Source organism: Sus scrofa, chromosome 4 (genome assembly GCF_000003025.6).
Source record: "Sus scrofa isolate TJ Tabasco breed Duroc chromosome 4, Sscrofa11.1, whole genome shotgun sequence".
Lineage (NCBI taxonomy): Eukaryota > Metazoa > Chordata > Mammalia > Artiodactyla > Suidae > Sus > Sus scrofa.
Genome location: NC_010446.5, coordinates 9,643,163 through 9,661,653, shown reverse-complemented (window position 1 = coordinate 9,661,653; position 18,491 = coordinate 9,643,163). Strand labels below are relative to the sequence as shown.

Genomic DNA, 18,491 nt, shown 5'->3' with positions numbered 1-18,491 from the left:
GCTCAGTGCGTTAAGGATCCAGCATTGGTGTGAGCTGTGGTATAGGTCACAGATGCGGCTCAGATCCCACCTTGCTGTGGTTGTGGCGTAGGCCAGCAGCTATGGCTCTGATTCGACCCTTAGCCTGGGAACTTCCATATGCTGCAGGTGTGGCCTGAAAAAAAGAGGAATTTCCTCTACTCAGTTCAAGTCCGATTTTTTCTTTTAGATAGAAATGGGAGCCAAGACCTGGGAAGCAAACTGGGTGCCTCAGGCACACAGTTTAAGGAAGCATTTCTTGTCCCCTGAGAGTTTGTGCCGCTTTATACTTTGCAGCCCGAATGCCTTACAAGCCTCAACCTAGCCACAGCCTGGCACTAAACCAGGTCCCCTGACTTAAAAGCACTTAACTCAGTTTGAGTATTACTCATGTACTTAGGTCATTATTTGATTGATGGCTGTCCCTCACTCTAGGTTAAAATCCCTTTAATAGTAGGATGTGGGACTTTTTTCCTCATCACAGTAATTCCTCCTGTTTGCACCCAGCACACAGTGGTACTCCATATAAATTTATGCATAAAGGACTAACTGAAAGAATAAGTTAATGAAAATGGAGGGATGTAGGGAGTTCCCATCGTGGCTCAGTGGTAATGAAACTGACTAGTATCCATGAGGACTCGGGTTCAATCCTTGGCCTGCTCAGTGGGTTAAGGATCTGGCATTGCCATGAACTGTGGTGTAGGTTGCAGACGCGGCTCAGATCCTGAGTTGCTGTGGCTGTGGTGTAGGCCGGCAGCTGCAGTTCTGATTCGACCCCTAGCCTGGGAACCTCCATATGCTGCAAGTGAGGCCCCCCCCCAAAAAAAGGAGAGATTTAAAGGGCATGAGACAAGCGAAGAAGACAGGACATAAATCCCCTGGTAGAGTGTCAGAAAACCCATTGCAGAGAAAGTAATGTCTAGTGTCTGTGCTGAATTCCAAAGCCTTACTCCTTGAATTACCATTTGCAAGCTGGCAGAACCTCGAACCTGGGCCCAGCAGAAAGGCAGAATCTTGAGTTCCCCCTAAATCTACAAGTTTTACCAAGACCCCCAGGTGGTTCCTAAGCACACTAAGGTTTGAAAGGGTAACTGTTTTGAAAATTAAATTATAATAAAAATGTGTGATTCTAGGTACCAGGCCTGGGACTAAATTCTGAAAATACTCTGTGAGTATTATTCCATGCTTTTTTGGAGCTGTTGCTTTCCTCCCATCTTACAGCTAAAGAAAGTGAGGTGCAGAAAGATTAAGACCTCGTCAGTGTCTTGAAAGGAACAAAGGGTGGATCCATCCCAGGCGGTCTGAATCCACATCCTGCACTACGATGGTGTCAACACACGCTCTCCCTGCGAGATGTGCGGGGCTGGCACACAGCAATAGTCAATGCACCTGTTTTCCCGCTGCAAGAGTCTTGCTTGAAGATTTTCTTGTCTTTCTGTCAAAGTCTGTAACCCCTACCGGCCCTCCTCCACAAAAGACCTAATCTGAGTTCAGATTCTCCAGCAAATAATTAAACCCAGGCCATTGGTTCCTAAGCTGGCACGTGTCCTGAAGAAGGGGCCCAGGGTAGGCTTCCTGGAGCTGGTGACACCCACGTGAATGTTGGTAGACAAGGAAGGGAAGAGACAGAAGAATTGTTCCAGAAAAACACTCAGGCATGAGCCAGCATGCAGTATTCAGGAAACTGGGGATGGAGTTCCACCGGGGTGCGCGGTGGTGAGAATACCAGGATTTGGGAGGCGCCTGGAGGACCACAGAGAATGAAAGACTTGAGACATCATGGGGGCTGCAATGGAAAGAGATAAGTGGGATGGAGAGCTCTGGAAAGATCCCGGTGAAGGCAGGAGACACCGCCAGGATTCTATACAGATGTTGGGTGGGAGAGAGGGGACCACTGCGACTGCGCTCCCTCTGGGACTCTCAACTGGAGGTGCCCAGCAGGTCACGAGAGAGCCTGGTCTTCAGCTTAACAGACCGAACAGCGCTGGAGATGCAGATTTAGGACATGGCTGCATGTTGTTAACTAAGGGACACCGTGGCTGCCCCGGGAGAAGAGTGGAGTGGGATAATGGAGAAACAGATGAGATGGGAGTTGAGGAAGGCTCAACATTTAAGAGGTGAATTGAAGGGCAAGCCCTGAACGCATATGCCAAGGAAGAGTATATGTACCCAGCAGCAGGCTTGTCATAGGAACCCAACCGTGACTCAGGTACAACCCTTGCCTTTGTTTTGTTTTTTTTTTTGTCTTTTGTCTTTTTGTTGTTGTTGTTGTTGCTATTTCTTGGGCCGCTCCCGCGGCATATGGAGGTTCCCAGGCTAGGGGTTGAATCGGAGCTGTAGCCACCGGCCTACGCCAGAGCCACAGCCAGAGCCACAGCAACGCGGGATCCGAGCCGCGTCTGCAACCTACACCACAGCTCACGGCAACGCCGGATCGTTAACCCACTGAGCAAGGGCAGGGACCGAACCCGCAACCTCATGGTTCCTAGTCGGATTCGTTAACCACTGCGCCACGACGGGAACTCCCACCCTTGCCTTTGTGAAGCTCACAGCCTGGCTGATGACAGAGACGTGGAGGCCAAGGGCAGTGCAGCTTGGGGCAGGATGGATGGGCAGGTAAAGGATCATTCGATCTGAGAGGAAGGAATATCTAAGTCGGTCTGGGTGTTGGGAAACCCTTTGCAATCCTGCATTTTTCCTGCTACTCACAACGCCTTTTTAGGCATGAAGATACTTGTGCCTGAAGACACCAAAGCCATTTGGCCAATGACACTGGGAACAATCCATGGCAAAATTAGGATGAATTTGTGGTTTCTATATTTTTTAGGAGATGTCCTTACATGGCTTCAAAACTCTCTCTCCCTGCCCAGTGGCACAGCTCACAGTTCCTCTCTGGCTGCAAGGGCCTGGCCAGGGCCCCCAGAACTGCACCTGATGTCCTTGTTCCCTTGGTCAGAGACAAAGGCTGTCTCTCTCTTGTTCATCGAGAAGGGGGCACTCTCCTCACTGGACACTGACCGTCTGTGCCCACGACCCATCCTCGAATGAGCTGCCCGTCACCAGCAGGCTAGGAAGACTCCCTTCAGAAAGGGGGAGGGGAGTTTGATGTTGAATTTTGCTCTTATTGATTCTGATGTTGTTTCTCAAACTAATTGACAGCAGAAGAATGCACTAAAGGCGGATAAGGCTTCTCAGAACTGAAAACAGGAGACTTACTCATGACTGTTTTCAGAATTCAGAAAGACTACTTCAGTCAGCTCTATTGGGTTCCAATATCTAAAATCAGGCTTTCTTTTGCCCTAAAGCAGTCTACAGATAAAGAGGTCCAGTTTGGGTACATACTGGTCTTTTTGGGTTTTTTTGGTCTTTTTAGGGCCACACTCGTGGGCTAAGGGGTCTTGGGGTCTAATCAGAGCTGTAGCTGCTGGCCTATGCCAGAGCCACAGCAACGTGGGATCCGAACCACGTTTGCAACCTACACCACAGCTCACGGCAACGCCGGATCCTCGACCCACTGAGCAAGGCCAGGGATCGAACCTGCAACCTCATGGTTCCTAGTTGGATTTTTCTGCTGCGCCACGACAGGACTCCCAACTGGTCTTTAGGTGGTAGGTTTTAAGCTGTGGAAAATGGCAGACTAAGCAACTGTCCAGTGACCATGCTCCCAAGGTCAACTGGTTCTGTTGAATGTCTTCCTCCTGGGGTGAGGTGACGAGTGCGAGGAGGCAGGTAGGAAGGTGGGGGACCTCTTGCCCACAGCTGCACCTGTATGAAGTCAGAGGGTGATATCCACAGGTGACCAGAAGGGGGCACCACCAAGTGGTCAGGCCAAAGAAATGATTTGGGGTAGTATGCCACAGAGCAAAGACATGAGTGAGGCGGTGGTGTTGGGATTCAGAGCCAGGGTGCTAAAGAGCCAAGAAGGAAGCCAATGAAGGGGTGAGACCCTTGTTTGGACCTGGACTCTATGACTCTATCCTGTATGGATGGCCCAGTTCCATTTAAAATTTCCAGGATGGACATAAACCTATGGATAGTTTAGGTCCCTAACACATTTCCCCCCTTGCCACTTCTTCTTCTTTCTTTCTTCTTTTTTTTTCATCTTTTTGCTTTTTTCTAGGGTCACAGCTGTGGCATATGGAAGCTCCCAGGCTAGGGGTCCAATCAGAGCTGCAGCCACCAGCCTACGCCACAGCCACAGCAACACCAGATCTGAGCCGAGTCTGCAACCTACACCACAGCTCACGGCAACGCCGGATCCTCAACCCACTGAGCAAGGCCAGGGACCGAACCCGCAACCTCATGGTTCCTAGTCGGATCCGTTAACCACTGCGCCATGACGGGAACTCCCTTCTTTATTGACTTAAATGATCTGGATAATACTTGAATTTTTCTTCATGTTATCTCCCATAATTTCCTTAACAAAAAAGTTTTCCTTCCAGCAAAAACTCAGCTTGGGGTTTTCTGCCCAAAGCACTTCCTGTTACAATTTTCGGTGTGCTTTTGCCTGCATTGACCAGAGAAACCATCTCTTTCTCTCTTTTCTCTCGGACTGTGACTTGGCATGTCTGGGGATGATCAGGATTAGGGGAAGGAGGCAGTCCTGTAATATTCATTCATTCCATTCGTTCACAAGCACCGTGTTCAGAATCGCCCATGTGGCAGGTACTATGCTAGGAACACGAAGATGGGTAAGACACAGTCTTTGACCTTCAGGGCTTCCCAGCCTGGCAGGCCCGTGAAAGGTGGTGACGCTGCTCTGAGGGCTGACACTGCAGTAGCGATGTGTCCAGGAGAGGGAGAGCCTTGCTTCAGCTCCTTGTCTGCCCGCCCCTGGTGTGAGAATGGATCCTACAGCTCCAAGGCAGCTGCTCAGTTTTCAGCTGGGGCTCCTGTGAACACAGAACAGGTGGGAGCCTGGAGCTGCAGACAAGCCTGACCTTCCCAGTATGAGGCAGATGCCTTTGTGTGCTGTATCTCCTGGTCCCCAGGCCCGGGATGCACTCAGTGTGTGATAAGGGGATGCTTAAGTAACTGACCTCCTGCCCTGCCCCTGGGCCCTTTACACTCTTTCCTAGGACGATCCATGCCCATGTACAGTTTCTTCTAGCATCTGACCTTTCCTTTAAGGGAAGTCCACTGCAGCTTTGCTTTTTCGTGCATTAGAGGTCTACAGTAAAAAGAGCCTGAGACTGGCATTTGCGTAAAACATTTACCAAATGCTGTGTTTCTGACGTGTTCGAAGAGCCAGACACCAACCTCCCTACCTCTGCCCCAGAGCCACAAACTCCCTCCTCAAATCCATTCAGGTATCCGTTTCATCACAGCAACACCTTGACTGTTTAGTACTAGCTATGTCTCAGAACCTAGAGCCCAACAGTCGGTCAACAAGCATTTGTGGCACAATTTTCCTACTCAATCCTCTTCGCCCCTTCTTCTTAACACAATCTGGATTCCTTTGAGAAGCAGTAAAATCTCATCTATTTTTGCCATCGTCTCTTGCTGATGGAGGGGCCAGGTATCAGGATTCTGGTCATCAAAATACAAGCAGATGTCACTGACCAAGGATCCTGAAAGGGCCACCCACTCAATGGGCAAATGACCTTTGGCCATCTTGGCCTCCTGCCCTTTGGTTTTGCCCTGACCTTTTCCCTGCCTGCAAAAGCAGCCGTGATGGCTTAGAGCTGCTACTGATGGGAGTTCCTTCTATGGTGCAGTGGGTTAAGGATCAGGCACTGCTACAGCTGTGGCAAAGGTCACAGCTCTGGGTAGGATTCGATCCCTGGCCCAGGAACGGCCATATGCCATGGAGACAGCTGCATAAGGAAAAACAAAACAAAAACAAAAACAAGAGCGATGCAACCAATGCTTTTCAGATGACCTTGAGGGAAAGGCCTCTGTGTATGGGATTCTCCTTCAGATGTCTGTACGGCTTCCCCTGAAGAGTCCTCATGACAGGGAGCTCATCACTTCAAAAAAGCAGCCCCCTGGGCAGGTCTATTTTCCCCAAAGCTTCAGCTTTAGATGAACCAAAATCTCTCATGATATAATGACCACCCATTGGTCATTATTCTGTCTCAGAGGACACATATAAAATGCCTTCTAAGGCCTTGCAAGGTTTTTTTTTTTTTTTTTTTTTTTTTGGTCCTGTTCTGTTTTGCTGAATCTCTTTTTCCTAGGTTCTGAGTTAAAGGAATATACATAATATTTTATATACATATATACATATATTTTTTTTGGCTTCACCTGTGGCATACGGAAGTTCCCCTGGCCAGGGACTGAACCTGCACCACAGCAGCAACCCAAGCCACTGCAGTGACGATGCTGGATCCTTAACCCACTGAGCCATAGGGAACTCCGGAATACTTCTATTTCGACTATGCATTCCCTAATCCTTAGTCGTTTTTATTTTATAAGCAATCATGTGTATTCAGCATGTAATCACATAAAAAAGGGAAGCAAGGATTCTGAAATGGTTTACTGCAGTCAACCGGAAAACCAGCTGACACAAGACAAGGATGTAGTTTAGAATTCTTGTTTCCTGTGAAAATTTCTTATGGGTATGCTCTTTATAGACAGAAGGCAGTTTTTAAAATTTGCTCATTAAAAAACCCAAACAGTAATAGGATTTAATTGCATTCTGAACGCATGTCTTCATAGTGAATTTTTATCATTTTCTGATTTAGGAGAATTTTGTGTTTCCATATGTTGTCATTAGTAACACCTGAGCTTAGGCATATATGACAGGACGCCGGATGGGGAAGGGACAGAAAACCCCAGTGGCTAATGAATGTGGAATGTATGACACATATTAAGAGACATGACCTAGCCAAAAATGAGATTCAAATGTAGAATCACAGACATGCCAAGCAGAGTCCAAGGCAGGACAGCAATGAAAAAGAGACTTGAGGGTTTATCTGACAACACACCGAGTTATAGTCCCAGTTCATTGGTTGGGAAGGTGTCCCCACAGCTGCCCTGGTGGAATGGCTTTTGTTCCTCCCAGGCTGTGGCCAGGCCTTCCTGGGAACCCCTGGGACCTCAGTGGTTAATTCACCTACCCTGCCTTCTTCTGTACCCTGCAGAGCTGACTGTGAAAAATCTTGCAGGGAGAAAAGCTGGCTTCCGAAGTGCTGCTGAAGTGACCTGACTTCTTAAAATAGTCCTTCATAAACAAAACTCACATGATCTAATTTGAGTGTGTAAATCCAATTATGTTTCCTGGGGAAGCACAGAAAGATCATACTGGCTTTCACGGCTCTGTTGTGGATGGCTGGAGAGAGGAGCGTTCTTTAACTCCAGCCCCAAGAAAATGGGGAGCTTTTTTTTTCTTTTTCTGTCTTTTTAGGGCTGCACCTGTGGCATATGGAGGTTTCCAGACTAGGGAACTAGAGCTGCCGGCCTACACCACAGCCACAGCAACTGCAGGATCCGAGCCTCATCTGTGACCTACACCATAGCTCACGGCAATGCTGGATCCTTAACCCACTGAGTGACGCCAGGGATCGAACCCGATCCTCATGGATATTCGTTGGATTTGTTTGGCTGAGCCACTGAAGGGAACTCCGGGGTGGCGGGGGCGGGGGGGATTATTTACAGAACTGATTCTCTTGTTGATTGAAGTTCAGACCTATACAGTCCAGAAACTTGCCTGCCTTCTGTTGCCGGTACCTTGCTTCCAGAGAAAGCAAGGAACACTCTTCAAAGTAAGATGTCTCGTGAACCGATTGGCCACCCAACCGCATACTCCAGACCTGCTGGTCTCTCAGAGCCTCAATATTGTGCCCATTTGTTGGGGAGAGGAAAGGTTTGAAATGAATATTGCCAAGTGTCTCCCATGTTCTGAAAACAAACACATGTAGGATCAACTCAGATAGACACACTTGTGAAATGAATAAATTAGCATCCTAAGAAAGACTGAGACAACAGTGAAATGTCACATCAGCATGATGGTAGTTGGGTCCTTTGGTTACACGTTGCCAGCAGCACTGAATGTGGGATCAACTCTATTTTTTTTTTTTTTTTTGTCTTTTTGCCATTTCTTGGGCCGCTCCCACGGCATATGGAGGTTCCCAGGCTAGGGGTCAAATCTGCCTACACCAGAGCCGCAGCAATGTGGGATCTGAGCCATGTCTGCAACCTACACCACAGTCACGGCAACGCCGGATCCTTAACCCATTGAGCAAGGCCAGGGACTGAACCCGCAACCTCATGGTTCCTAGTTGGATTCGTCAACCACTGTGCCACGACAGGAACTCCATCAACTCTATTTTTCAATCGTTCCTGTAATGCTTGGGTTTCACTTATTTTTGATGAGCTCTTCAAATGCCATCAATCATCAAGGTGTAAATATGACTAATGCATTTGTCCTACTTAGCCCGACGCTGCAGCAGCTGCTCCAGAATTAAAGTCCTCCCAGTTTCCCCAATTCCGATTGAATTATGCTCTGACCCACTGAAACCAGTCAGGTGACACTGCTGGATATGAAGAAAAACACATTCAGGATTCCATTTTGCAAAGACCCTCCCACACCTCATTGTACAACTCTCTCTAAACACACATATGTCAAGCCTATGGGCAACTCCAGGACAAAGGTGTCTCCAGACCATGGCCGGAGGGGTTTAACTGGTCATTTCCGATGTCATTAAAAATATCCTTTGCAACGCCTATGCTCCATCACAAAAAAAAAAAAAAAAAAAGGAAAGGAAGGAAGGAAAAGATAGAAGAAAGGAGAGTTTCTGGGTATTTTTCACAAGTAAGAGAATAATATTTCCATTTTCTGGCATTCAGGGGAACCTCTTGGGAATGTTGACACTCAAATCTGCTTTTGAAAGTCATTGTCTCAGACAGGCTAGGATGTTGCAATTATTTTTTTTTAAAGCCTATGTGGATTTGCCAAAGGAAAATGTACAGAAAAGGTGACGTCTGGGGTTTTAAAAAATGCACATCATGACCGTGAGGTGCCTTACCTGGACCCCAGTTACACTCACTTGTAGGATATTTGTGTTTTCTGAGGTATCTACCTTGAGGTCAAACCCCAACCTGAGATGACTTAAATTACATGCCATTCGCTGTACATAAGGAGTCCTAAGATGCCCTTTATTTGATGTGACTTCACAGCCTTGGACAAAGAACGTATAATACATGCTGACGTCTGAATTTTACAAACAGGGAGGGAGACGGTGGTAAGTCTGTTCTACTCACTTCGCCTTTCCCTCTGAGGTCAATCCTGCCTTTAAAGGATCAGCAATGCATGGGGAAGCTCACGCAAGGCCTGCGTCTCTCCTGACTCACACCTGCTCCTACCAGACACCCCTCTCCCACCTTGTCCAAACAATGCATTTCCTCCCAAAGGGTTTTTTTAAAAGGCCCCTGTGATTGGTCAAGTTTAAGGATCCTGACTGAATCAGCATTTCTCTGGCTCTGGCCTCTCCTGGGTCCCTGCACGTCTGCGAGACAGGAAAGAAAAGGCTGCTTGGGAAATTCAAATCTGATGGCATGACCCTGAGCCCTGGCTCACCTGGATTTGCATACTTGGCTGCCTTTGCTCAGAGTTATCTTGGAGAAATCACCTCCACGCTGACACTTCGGCTTATCTGCCTCACCGAGAGGTACCGGGGACTAATTAGCCACTGGCTGTAACATTTTAGAATCCCCAAGAGGGAGGTATGATGCAGTGAGCTTTCCGGTTAAATGTTGGTGCCTCTCAGTTTTCCAATAACGAAATGATTTTCATCATCTTATCACTAATGAGCTGAGGAATGAGACCGAGATGAGTTTCAAGGGTTAGGCAGCACCTATGACTGTCACCCGCGATTAAAATAGAGTAAAATGCTAATCACAGCCGCAGTGCTTAGAATGCATGTGCCTGGTGAAAGAATTTAGCAAGCATAACCTCGTCGTTAATATTTTATTTGTACATACAATGTCATTTTGTAATGGATTTTTAGATGGGCAAATGCAACCAGCAGGATAAACACCTTGTTTAAAATGTGGGAAAATCCTGTGTCATAGGGAGAATCTGGACAGAAGCACAGCTCCTTTGGCTCGAATCACATAATGAGGCTGATGTGACCTGAAATGGGGGAGGCTCTCCAAGGAAGGAATAACTTCCCCAGTGCTGTCTGGAGCTGACCTCTAACAAAAGGAATCCTTTGAACTGGGCTTTGAACCTTCTGAAGGCTCCTCAGTATTTCCAATGCCACTTTATTTATTTATTTATTTATTTATTTAGTCTTTTTGCCATTTCTTGGGCCGCTCCTGCGGCATATGGAGGTTCCCAGGCTAGGGGTTGAATCAGAGCTGTAGCCATGGGTCTACACCAGAGCCACAGCAACTCGGGATCTGAGCCATGTCTGCAACCTACACCAAAGCTCACGGCAACGCTGGATCCTTAACCCATTGAGCAAGGCCAGGGATTGAACCCGCAACCTCATGGTTCCTAGTCAGATTTGTCAACCACTGAGCCACGATGGGAACTCCGTATTTATTTATTTATATTTTTGCTTTTTAGGGCCACACCTGCAGCATATGGAAGTTTCCCGGATAAGGGTCGAACTGGAGCTACAGCCGACGGCTACACCACAGCCACAGCACCACGGGATCCGAGGCACGTCTTTGACCTACACCACAGCTTGAGGCCACACTGGATCCTTAACTTAACCCGTGGAGCAAGGCCAGGGATCGAACCTGCATCCTCATGGATACCAGATAGGCTGATTACTGCTGAGCCACACCGGGAACTTCCTCCACTGTCACTTTAGACCTAGAACCTACGCAGGGATCACATGTGCCCTGGACACTAATCTCCCTGTTGGGGTGGGAAGTCCATGACTCCTGTCTAACTGTTCACGGGGAGGAGAAAACATAGATCATTGCTTTGCTGATAGCAAGGAGCCTCCTGCTTGGCCCTTTGAAGGTTCCATCCTGTTTGTCTCCACCGTGGGAAGCACGTGATAGTGAAATGAACACAGTCTCTTCACACAGGGTATCTGCAGAGAGTTGCAGCTTGGTTGTTACCCTGTCAAACCACAGATACAATTTCCTTCCAGAGGGAGAGAAGAGACGCAGATTCTCAAGCTAGGATTAGGGAAGGCAATCATCCGCTCATTTGCTGCTTCTGAAAATGGCATTTTCAGTGAAGTGAAACAGCTGCCGAGGTGTGTTGACTGTCTCCTCATTCTAGCTTCCTCCTTCTTGAAAATGCTAAGTTAAACATGAGCCATCCCCTTCATGGGAGTCAAGATTAATGCAGAGAAGAAGACGTGCCAGGGTTTATGGTTTGCAGTTGACAAATTTATATCCTGTTGCGTAAGATGATGAGCTAGCTACAAAGAACCTATTCCTAGCAATTCAATCGTTTTCCCCTCGCGCTTGCCCTTTGGCTTTTTCATCAAATGCTGATTCACAGGCTATATGGAGTATCACTCCCTGGAGTAGTGAAACAGCATAAGTGAAAAACACTTATGTTTTTAGAAGGATACCCCCTGAAAGGTTTCTGAAGCATGCTTCGCATTGAGCTAGGATTCGAATCCTGCTCTTGTGGTTTATTAGAATCATTACCTCTGGGAAGCCCCTTTAAAGTTTCTAAGAATCTGTCATTTGTAATCTGAACTAAAAGTGAAGAATGAAATCATCTGTTTGCCGTCAATGGATGTGACCATCTATGTATCTAGGTTACATGTAAACTATTGTACAACTGTAAAGAATTACCTTTGTGCTTTGCTTTCTCCAAAGGTGTTTACGTGCATAAGATTGCCTTACTTATCTTTAACTTGTGTGTGTGTGTGTGTGTGTGTGTGTGTGTAGAAAGCTGTCATCAACACAACATTAGGGGACTTGGATACTTTATAATATTGCCTCTGCCATGAGTAGTCTTGTTTATTCAGTGACTGTTAAGTGCCTATCATGTGCCTGGTACTTTACTAGGTGTTAAGAATAAAACAATCAACACGATAGACACGTCTTTGCCCTTACATAGTGTTTATGTTCTTGTGAGGGTGTGGGGGCTGGAGAAGAAACACGGTAAATATAAACAAATGAGATAATTTCAGGTGGTGTATGTGCTCTGGAGAAAATAAGATACGTCACGTCCCAGGGAGAGGCGTTTGAACTGAGTCTGGAATAATGAGAAAGTGTCAGCCACGGAAAGACCTGGAAAAATTGTTCTAGGCAGCAGGCACAAAGCCTAAGAAGTGGGAAGGCGCTCTAGACAGTTTAAAGACAGGAAGATCGTATATTTGGGGCAGAAGAGAAGGAAATATAATTAGAGAAAAGCAGCACCAGCTCATACAGCATCTGGTAAGCCATAGTAAAGAGTTTATTCCTGTTTCTATATATATATAAGGTCATTAGCAGGTAAGTATGCCTTGTTGATCACCAAACAGGGGAACTCAAACTACCTATCCAAAAATTACTGATTTTTTTTTTTTTAAGCGATGAGTTCTCTGCTACATCCACCTGCAAGAGCCAAGAAAGACACTTTAACCACTAGGGGGCGCCAAAGGAAAATGTTTTGTAGCCAAAGTCAGCAAGGTTCTTTCAGCACCTAAAATTGGAGGAGAGCACTCTGCTTGTTCCTTCCAAGTCTGGGTAAAAGGTGACACCTTAGGAAATGACAGTTCATCCACAAAACCCACCCAAACAGAAAGTTGAATGAGCTTGGTATGCAGGTATAGGGCCCTGGTATTTCACACCGAAGGATTGTTTATGATGGGGTGGAAGTGGGAAGACATTTTGAGGTTATTTTTAATCTCCTCCCATCTGGTCGTATTTGAGTGGAGTATAAAACAAATATGGAGCCAACATTTACTTTCTGGATTCATTTGGCAAAAAAGAAGTGTCTCTATACTTAGAACTTTGAAAATATTCATCATTTGCCACTTAGGATGTGTCGTTCTAAATACTATTCCAAAATTACTTGATGAAGGTTTTTAGTAATGTGTAGCAAGAAAGGTGCCCGCATGAGAAGCAGTGGGTTATAATAAACGGAATTTTCTGCAACTGGTCAGATAGCTTTGATATATTGTGAAAACAACTTGTAGTGAAAAAAGAGAGGGGGAGGGAGGAGGAGAAGGAGACAGAAGAGATGAGATGGGGGAGGGACAGGAAAAGGAGCCAGAGGGGCAAGGAGAGGCCAGCTGATGTCTAGGTGGTACATAATAAAGGTACATAGTAAAGAAAATATGGAACAGAATGAGGGAGCTTGGAGGAAAGGGAGAGAGAGACGCAGAGGATGTGCGAGTTCAGATCGATGTGTAAACAAGACTTAGAGACAAAGGTTAAGAAAATAGAATTTGACATAATCCCAAATCGAGATGTTACCATACATCTGCATCAAAGGTGTGTGGTGATTTTGCGACAATATGCATTATTGTCTTTAATAAGGGGCAAGTCAGCGGGTCCGACCTTACGCACAGAAGTTCTCATCTGCCTGACGGTCACAGCCATGCACTTTATAGGCGCTTTGCTCTACCCAGGGAGACTTCAACCACCACCGTAAAAGCAGCCAACCAGATTGGTAACCTGAGCGAGTGGACACAGAGCATCAGAGAAGAGAGAGACTCCGTATCACCTAGAAGCCGAGAAGGGCAATGATGGGTAAAGCACTCGGATGGTGCCAGCACTCCTGAAGGCATAAGCGATTTTCATAGTTGTTGTACCTGTTTCTTCTAAGAACAGTCTATTCAAACCAGACCCCAAGAGGAGTCTTTAAGCTTCCAACAGAGCAAAAGTAACCCAGAGGCTGAGGCTAGAGCAGGACTGCACAAAGCAGGCCCCTGTCCTGGCACTGCTCGTCAGCTTTTTACCTGAAAACACCTCAGCCGATAAGAGTCCCTCATTTTTCTGGCGGGAACCCCCTCCCCCTTTATTCTCTTGTTACTCGCCGGACATTTGGCCAAGAAAGTGCCAGACCATTAATTATCCATTGATGTCAATGCACTTAAACAAGAGAGCCATCGTCTACCTCCTCATTCACAGATGATGATAACTTTGTTCACAAAACCACATCCATATTTAATGGGGAAAGGCAGGGAGAAAGGGGGCAAGGAGAAGGACCAAAAGAGTCAGGTTCCACCTAAATATTTCAAACCCTCTACATCAAAACGCCCCTTTTCAATTAAGCAAAACTTGCATTCGGTGCCAACGACAGTCTCCCAGTCCCCCAGTCCCCACCAGCCCCAGTTCCTGAGGTTGATTAATTCAGAGCATCGGGGTTGGATCTTGTAACCAGAGAAGACAGCATCTTAGATCCCCGAGGCAATAAAGAATTCCCAAAGGAAACGTCTGTCTTAGGCGCCTCTGAAGGACTGCTTGAGAGACCACAAACAGGGTACCCCACACCAGCGATTAGTTTCATGAATGGTGATTCCTCGGAGAATGAGGATCTGAGACCTAGAGAAACCCAACTCGGAATCCCAGAGACCCTCACTGACACCCTACGGGTAACTCTCACGAGTAAAGCTCTTAAGGAACGGGTCACCTTCTAAACTGGGGTGCTTCTCCTCCCCCTTCTGTCTCCTGCTCCAGAGACCGTACACCCTGGGGGATGCGTGAGGAGCAGAAAAAAGACTGCCTCTTAGTGGATGTCAGAGAAGGATGACTCACAACATCAGAGGAGAAGGGTAGGGTTGGTAGAAACTTTAAAGGTCATTTAGTTCCAGTTCTCTAAGCAGAGTGACATACCATCCTGCCAACACCCAGGACCTCCTAGGTGCAGGGCGCTGTGCCAGGCTGGGGGAGGGAGGGCACTCAACGTGAGCGAGGAGGCAATTCTGCCTTTTCAGACAAGTTATTTCTTAAAAAACAAAACAAAACAACCCCCCCCCAAACCCACAAAACCCCGGAAGAGTCAGGGGAAGAGCCAGGCAGGCAGGAGTTACCTGGTTGATGGAAATGACCGCCAGCCTGGGGATGAGCACTTGGAGGACCACCTGCAGCAGCGAGGTGCCCAGGCCAGCCAGGATGGCCCAGGTGAGCGGCAGCGGCAGCATGCTGTAGGTGGCGAAGAGGGTGAAGAGCACGTAGCCGATGCCGTCTCCCAGGAGCCCATAGCCAAGACCGGCCGCTAAGATCTGGGTGGTCATGGCCACCCAGGTGACCAGGCCGCTGTACTGCAGGTACGTGTGCGAGGTGGTGTCCTTCCTGACCACCACCAGGGCGCAGATCACCACCTCTATGCCAGTGAAGAAGCCCAGCAGGATGCCCTTCAGCGGGTCCATGGGGGCCGAGGCCAGGCTCAAGTGGAGAACCAAGAGGGTGAGTTTGGTCAGCACGTCCAGCACGTTCATCACCACCTCGGATTTGCGCCTCTGACCCAGGAAATAGCGCTGGTAGAGGCGCTCCAGATCCCGGGACTTGAAAGAGTTGCGCAGGGTGGGGAAAATGACCCCTCGGTAGCTGTAGCCCCCACTGAGGAAGAAATCCGAGTTGCTCGGGGCGCAGTCCAGGTGCAGGAAGCCCAGGTCGCCCCCGCCGCCGCTGCCGCTGCCGCTGCCGCTGCGTTCCGGGAAGACTTTGGTGCCGCCGGTGCTGTGCGCTCTCTCCCTGGGGCCCAGCGAGTAGAGGGGCAACGCCGAGTCGCCGCCGGACAGCTGCGACGCGTGGTGGTTGGGGCCGCCGCCGGCAGGGTCCGAGGCTTTGCCCGAGCCTCCGCTGCCGCTGCCGCCGCTGCCCCGGTGCCCGTGGATGAAGCGCTGCTCGGTGATGTGCCGCACCGCCGTCTGCCACAGCAGCCGCTGCGGCCGAGAGCCGCTCCCGCCGTCGCCGGCCGGGGGCGTCGGGTGGATGGTGTAGAGTTCCTCGCTGCCGCTAAGGCAGCGCACATCCGAGAGCTCCATGGCGCCGGGCCGTGCGGCGGGAGGCGCGGAGCCCGGGGGAGGCCGCTGGGGGAGGGGGTGCCCAAAGCCCCACCGGCGGCCTGGTAGGAGCTTGGCGGCGAGCCCTTCTCTCCCCTGCGGCCCTGGGCAGGAGGCCCCCGCGCGTCAGGTCATAGTGCGCCCCGGGGGCAAAGGGCGTCTGCAAGACCGCCGCAGACCCCTGCGTCCTGCGTGCTGCCCTCCCGCCAAGTCGCAGCTTGCGCGCGTGGCAGCTGTGACTATTTGTCCGCAGAAGCCGCGGCGCTCTGAGTCGCGCAGCCCCGGTCCCCGGGCTCTGGCTTCCTGGCTGGTGCTCGGCTCAGCGTCTTGGCGCAGCCTTTGCTCTCCAAGAGGCGCCCAGGCGCTTGGGCTCCGTGGTTCAGCTGCGCACCGGGCGGGTCCGGGCTGCGACACGGGGCTCGGGACGCCCACGACTCCGCGGTGCCAGGGGGCTGGCCGAGGGTGACCGGCCGCGCAGATGGGTGCGAAGTTAACAGCTGTGGCTGTTAACAGAGACCTTCGGAGAACTCCATTGCGCCGGGATGGGGAGCCGGGGCGGAGCTGGGGGCGGGGGCGAGGAAGGGGGAGGAGTGGGGGACAGTGAGGTGGCAGGTGCCCCGCGGGAGGATTGGAGAGGTGGTAGCCTCAGCGCTAACGAGTCACCAAACAGTTAATTTGGAAGAGGCGATGTGCTGAGGCTCCCTCCCTGGTTCGTTTCTGGCTGTCTCCACTTCCTGAACGAAGACAGCGCAGCGCTGGTTCTGGCTCGACGCATTCTTCAGGGCAGGGGGAGGGCCTCAGGGTCCCAGTCGCGGCTAGAAGACGCAGTCGACCCTATCAGCTGTGCTTCCGAGGGGTCGCAGCTCACAGTTCTCACCCCCTTCACTTCGCTCGATGGGGTCCATTTGGCCCGGAGCTGGGAGGAGAGGGAGGCGGGGGCAGGAAAAAGTGGGGTGGGCTCCAGAGCCAAAAGCCCTGAGAACGGGGAGAAACCACCGGTGCAGATCCCCGAGGCTAAGAACCGAGGCTTGGTGGGTGCGGCGGGTGTGAGGTTTGGGCGAGAAGGGAGGCTGAGGCCGCGGAGAAGTCGCCTGAGCCGCCACGGGATCCTGGGAAGCGCCGCGTGCCACCCTGGCGCTCTGAAGCGCTCTGCGGCCACCAGGCGACGGGGAAGAATTTGGAGACCTGTCAGAGCGCTCGGACACCAGCGGCGACTTAAACCCGCCCCCACGCCAAGCCACGCCCCCGGAACGGGGCGTCGGGGGGAGGGGAGAGCGGCGGTGGCGGCGGGGACCTGGCACCCAGATTTGGTCGGGACGCCAGGTCTTGAAAGCAGGAGCGCGCGCAGACCGTAGTGGGAGAGGAGGACCGCGGGTTGGGGCGGGCGCCCCGGGCGGTCCCCCGGCGCGGAGAGCCAGCGCTCCAGCTGGCCGCGCGGGCCGGTTCCTCCGCTGTTCTTTTTTCGGCACTGGCTCTGGTCCTTGGCAGGTGCGGAGCCAGGACTTGTAGGCCGCTTTGCCCACGGACTCCAATAACCCAGTGCGATGAAATAGTCTCTTTTTCGCTCTCCCCACTGGAGAGTCTTTAGGCAAAGCCAACTTTCGGGTTAAAAGCAAAATCTATCCCGTGACCCCTCCACCCCCAAAGCCGCGGTTGTAGAGGCAAGCAGCTTCCTGAGTCTTTGCTACGTCCAACGGAGGGGTGGAGTGTGCGAGGTGTTGGAATGCGAGGGTCCCCGGAGTTAGTTTCTCCCAGCTTACAGGAGGGGTCGGGGAGCAGGAGGAGGGCGTGGGGAAGGCATTTCCCGCCCATCAGGCTCCCAGAAGCAGTTGGGGACAAAGCGCCCAGCGGCGCTCCCGGCGGACCCAGGCGCAACACAGTGGGCGCGTGGTGTCTGCGCCCGCGCTGGGCGGAGCAGGGGCTTCGGGCGCCGGGTTCGCCGGGCGAGCGCGGCGGCCGCAGTCCCGAGCCGGGCTGGAAGTGGCGGAGCCGCGGTGGCCTTCACCTTCGCCACCGCGACTGCGGCTGCAGCTAGTGGAGCCCGGGCCCAGAGCACAGTCAGCTGATGGCCAATGACGTCAGGCCCTGGGCGCTTTCGCTTCTCCCCATGGCGTCCCCTGAAAGCCCCAAAGACCGGCTCCCCATTCCCTCAGACGACGAGGGAACCATGTCCCCAGCGTTCCCTAAAAGAAAGTCCCCACCCTTTACCTGCCTAGGGGGAAAGCCTAGCTTTCTATACCCCCTCCTCAACCACACACACCATCTCCAGGGTTATTTGTGTCCACTCTGTCCCAGAAACCCGAGATTTCATGATTTCCTTTTTAATTCGTTCTTTTCCACACACACAGGTTTCAGTTTAAACACAGAACTGGTCAACTGCCTTGCACATAGAATCCTACCTAGCACAAAGGAGACTCAACATGTTCCCTGATCCCTTTACAGCAGACTTCTTGGGATGCCATACACAACCTGGAAAAGACCCCTTTAATCCCAGCCCTTTAGAGTCGCCGTCTACAACTACACCCTTCAAGAAAGGGGACAGAATTCAGTGCTCAATTTTAAACTGAAAGAAGGTTGATTCTGTTTTCAACCCCAGTTTGTAGATGAATTAATTTG

General features: G+C 50.4%; 1 protein-coding gene across 3 annotated transcripts in view; it reads right to left on the bottom strand.

Annotated features, from left to right (window-relative positions):
- The window catches only part of ADCY8 (adenylate cyclase 8), a 221,668-nt gene extending 205,412 nt beyond the window's left edge, over positions 1-16,256 (bottom strand). For all 3 annotated transcript variants that reach the window (XM_021088905.1, XM_021088903.1, XM_021088904.1), the window contains exon 1: positions 14,901-16,256. In XM_021088905.1, the coding sequence (XP_020944564.1) occupies positions 14,901-15,857 (957 nt within the window). In that variant the 5' untranslated portion in view covers positions 15,858-16,256. The remainder of the gene's footprint in view (positions 1-14,900) is intronic.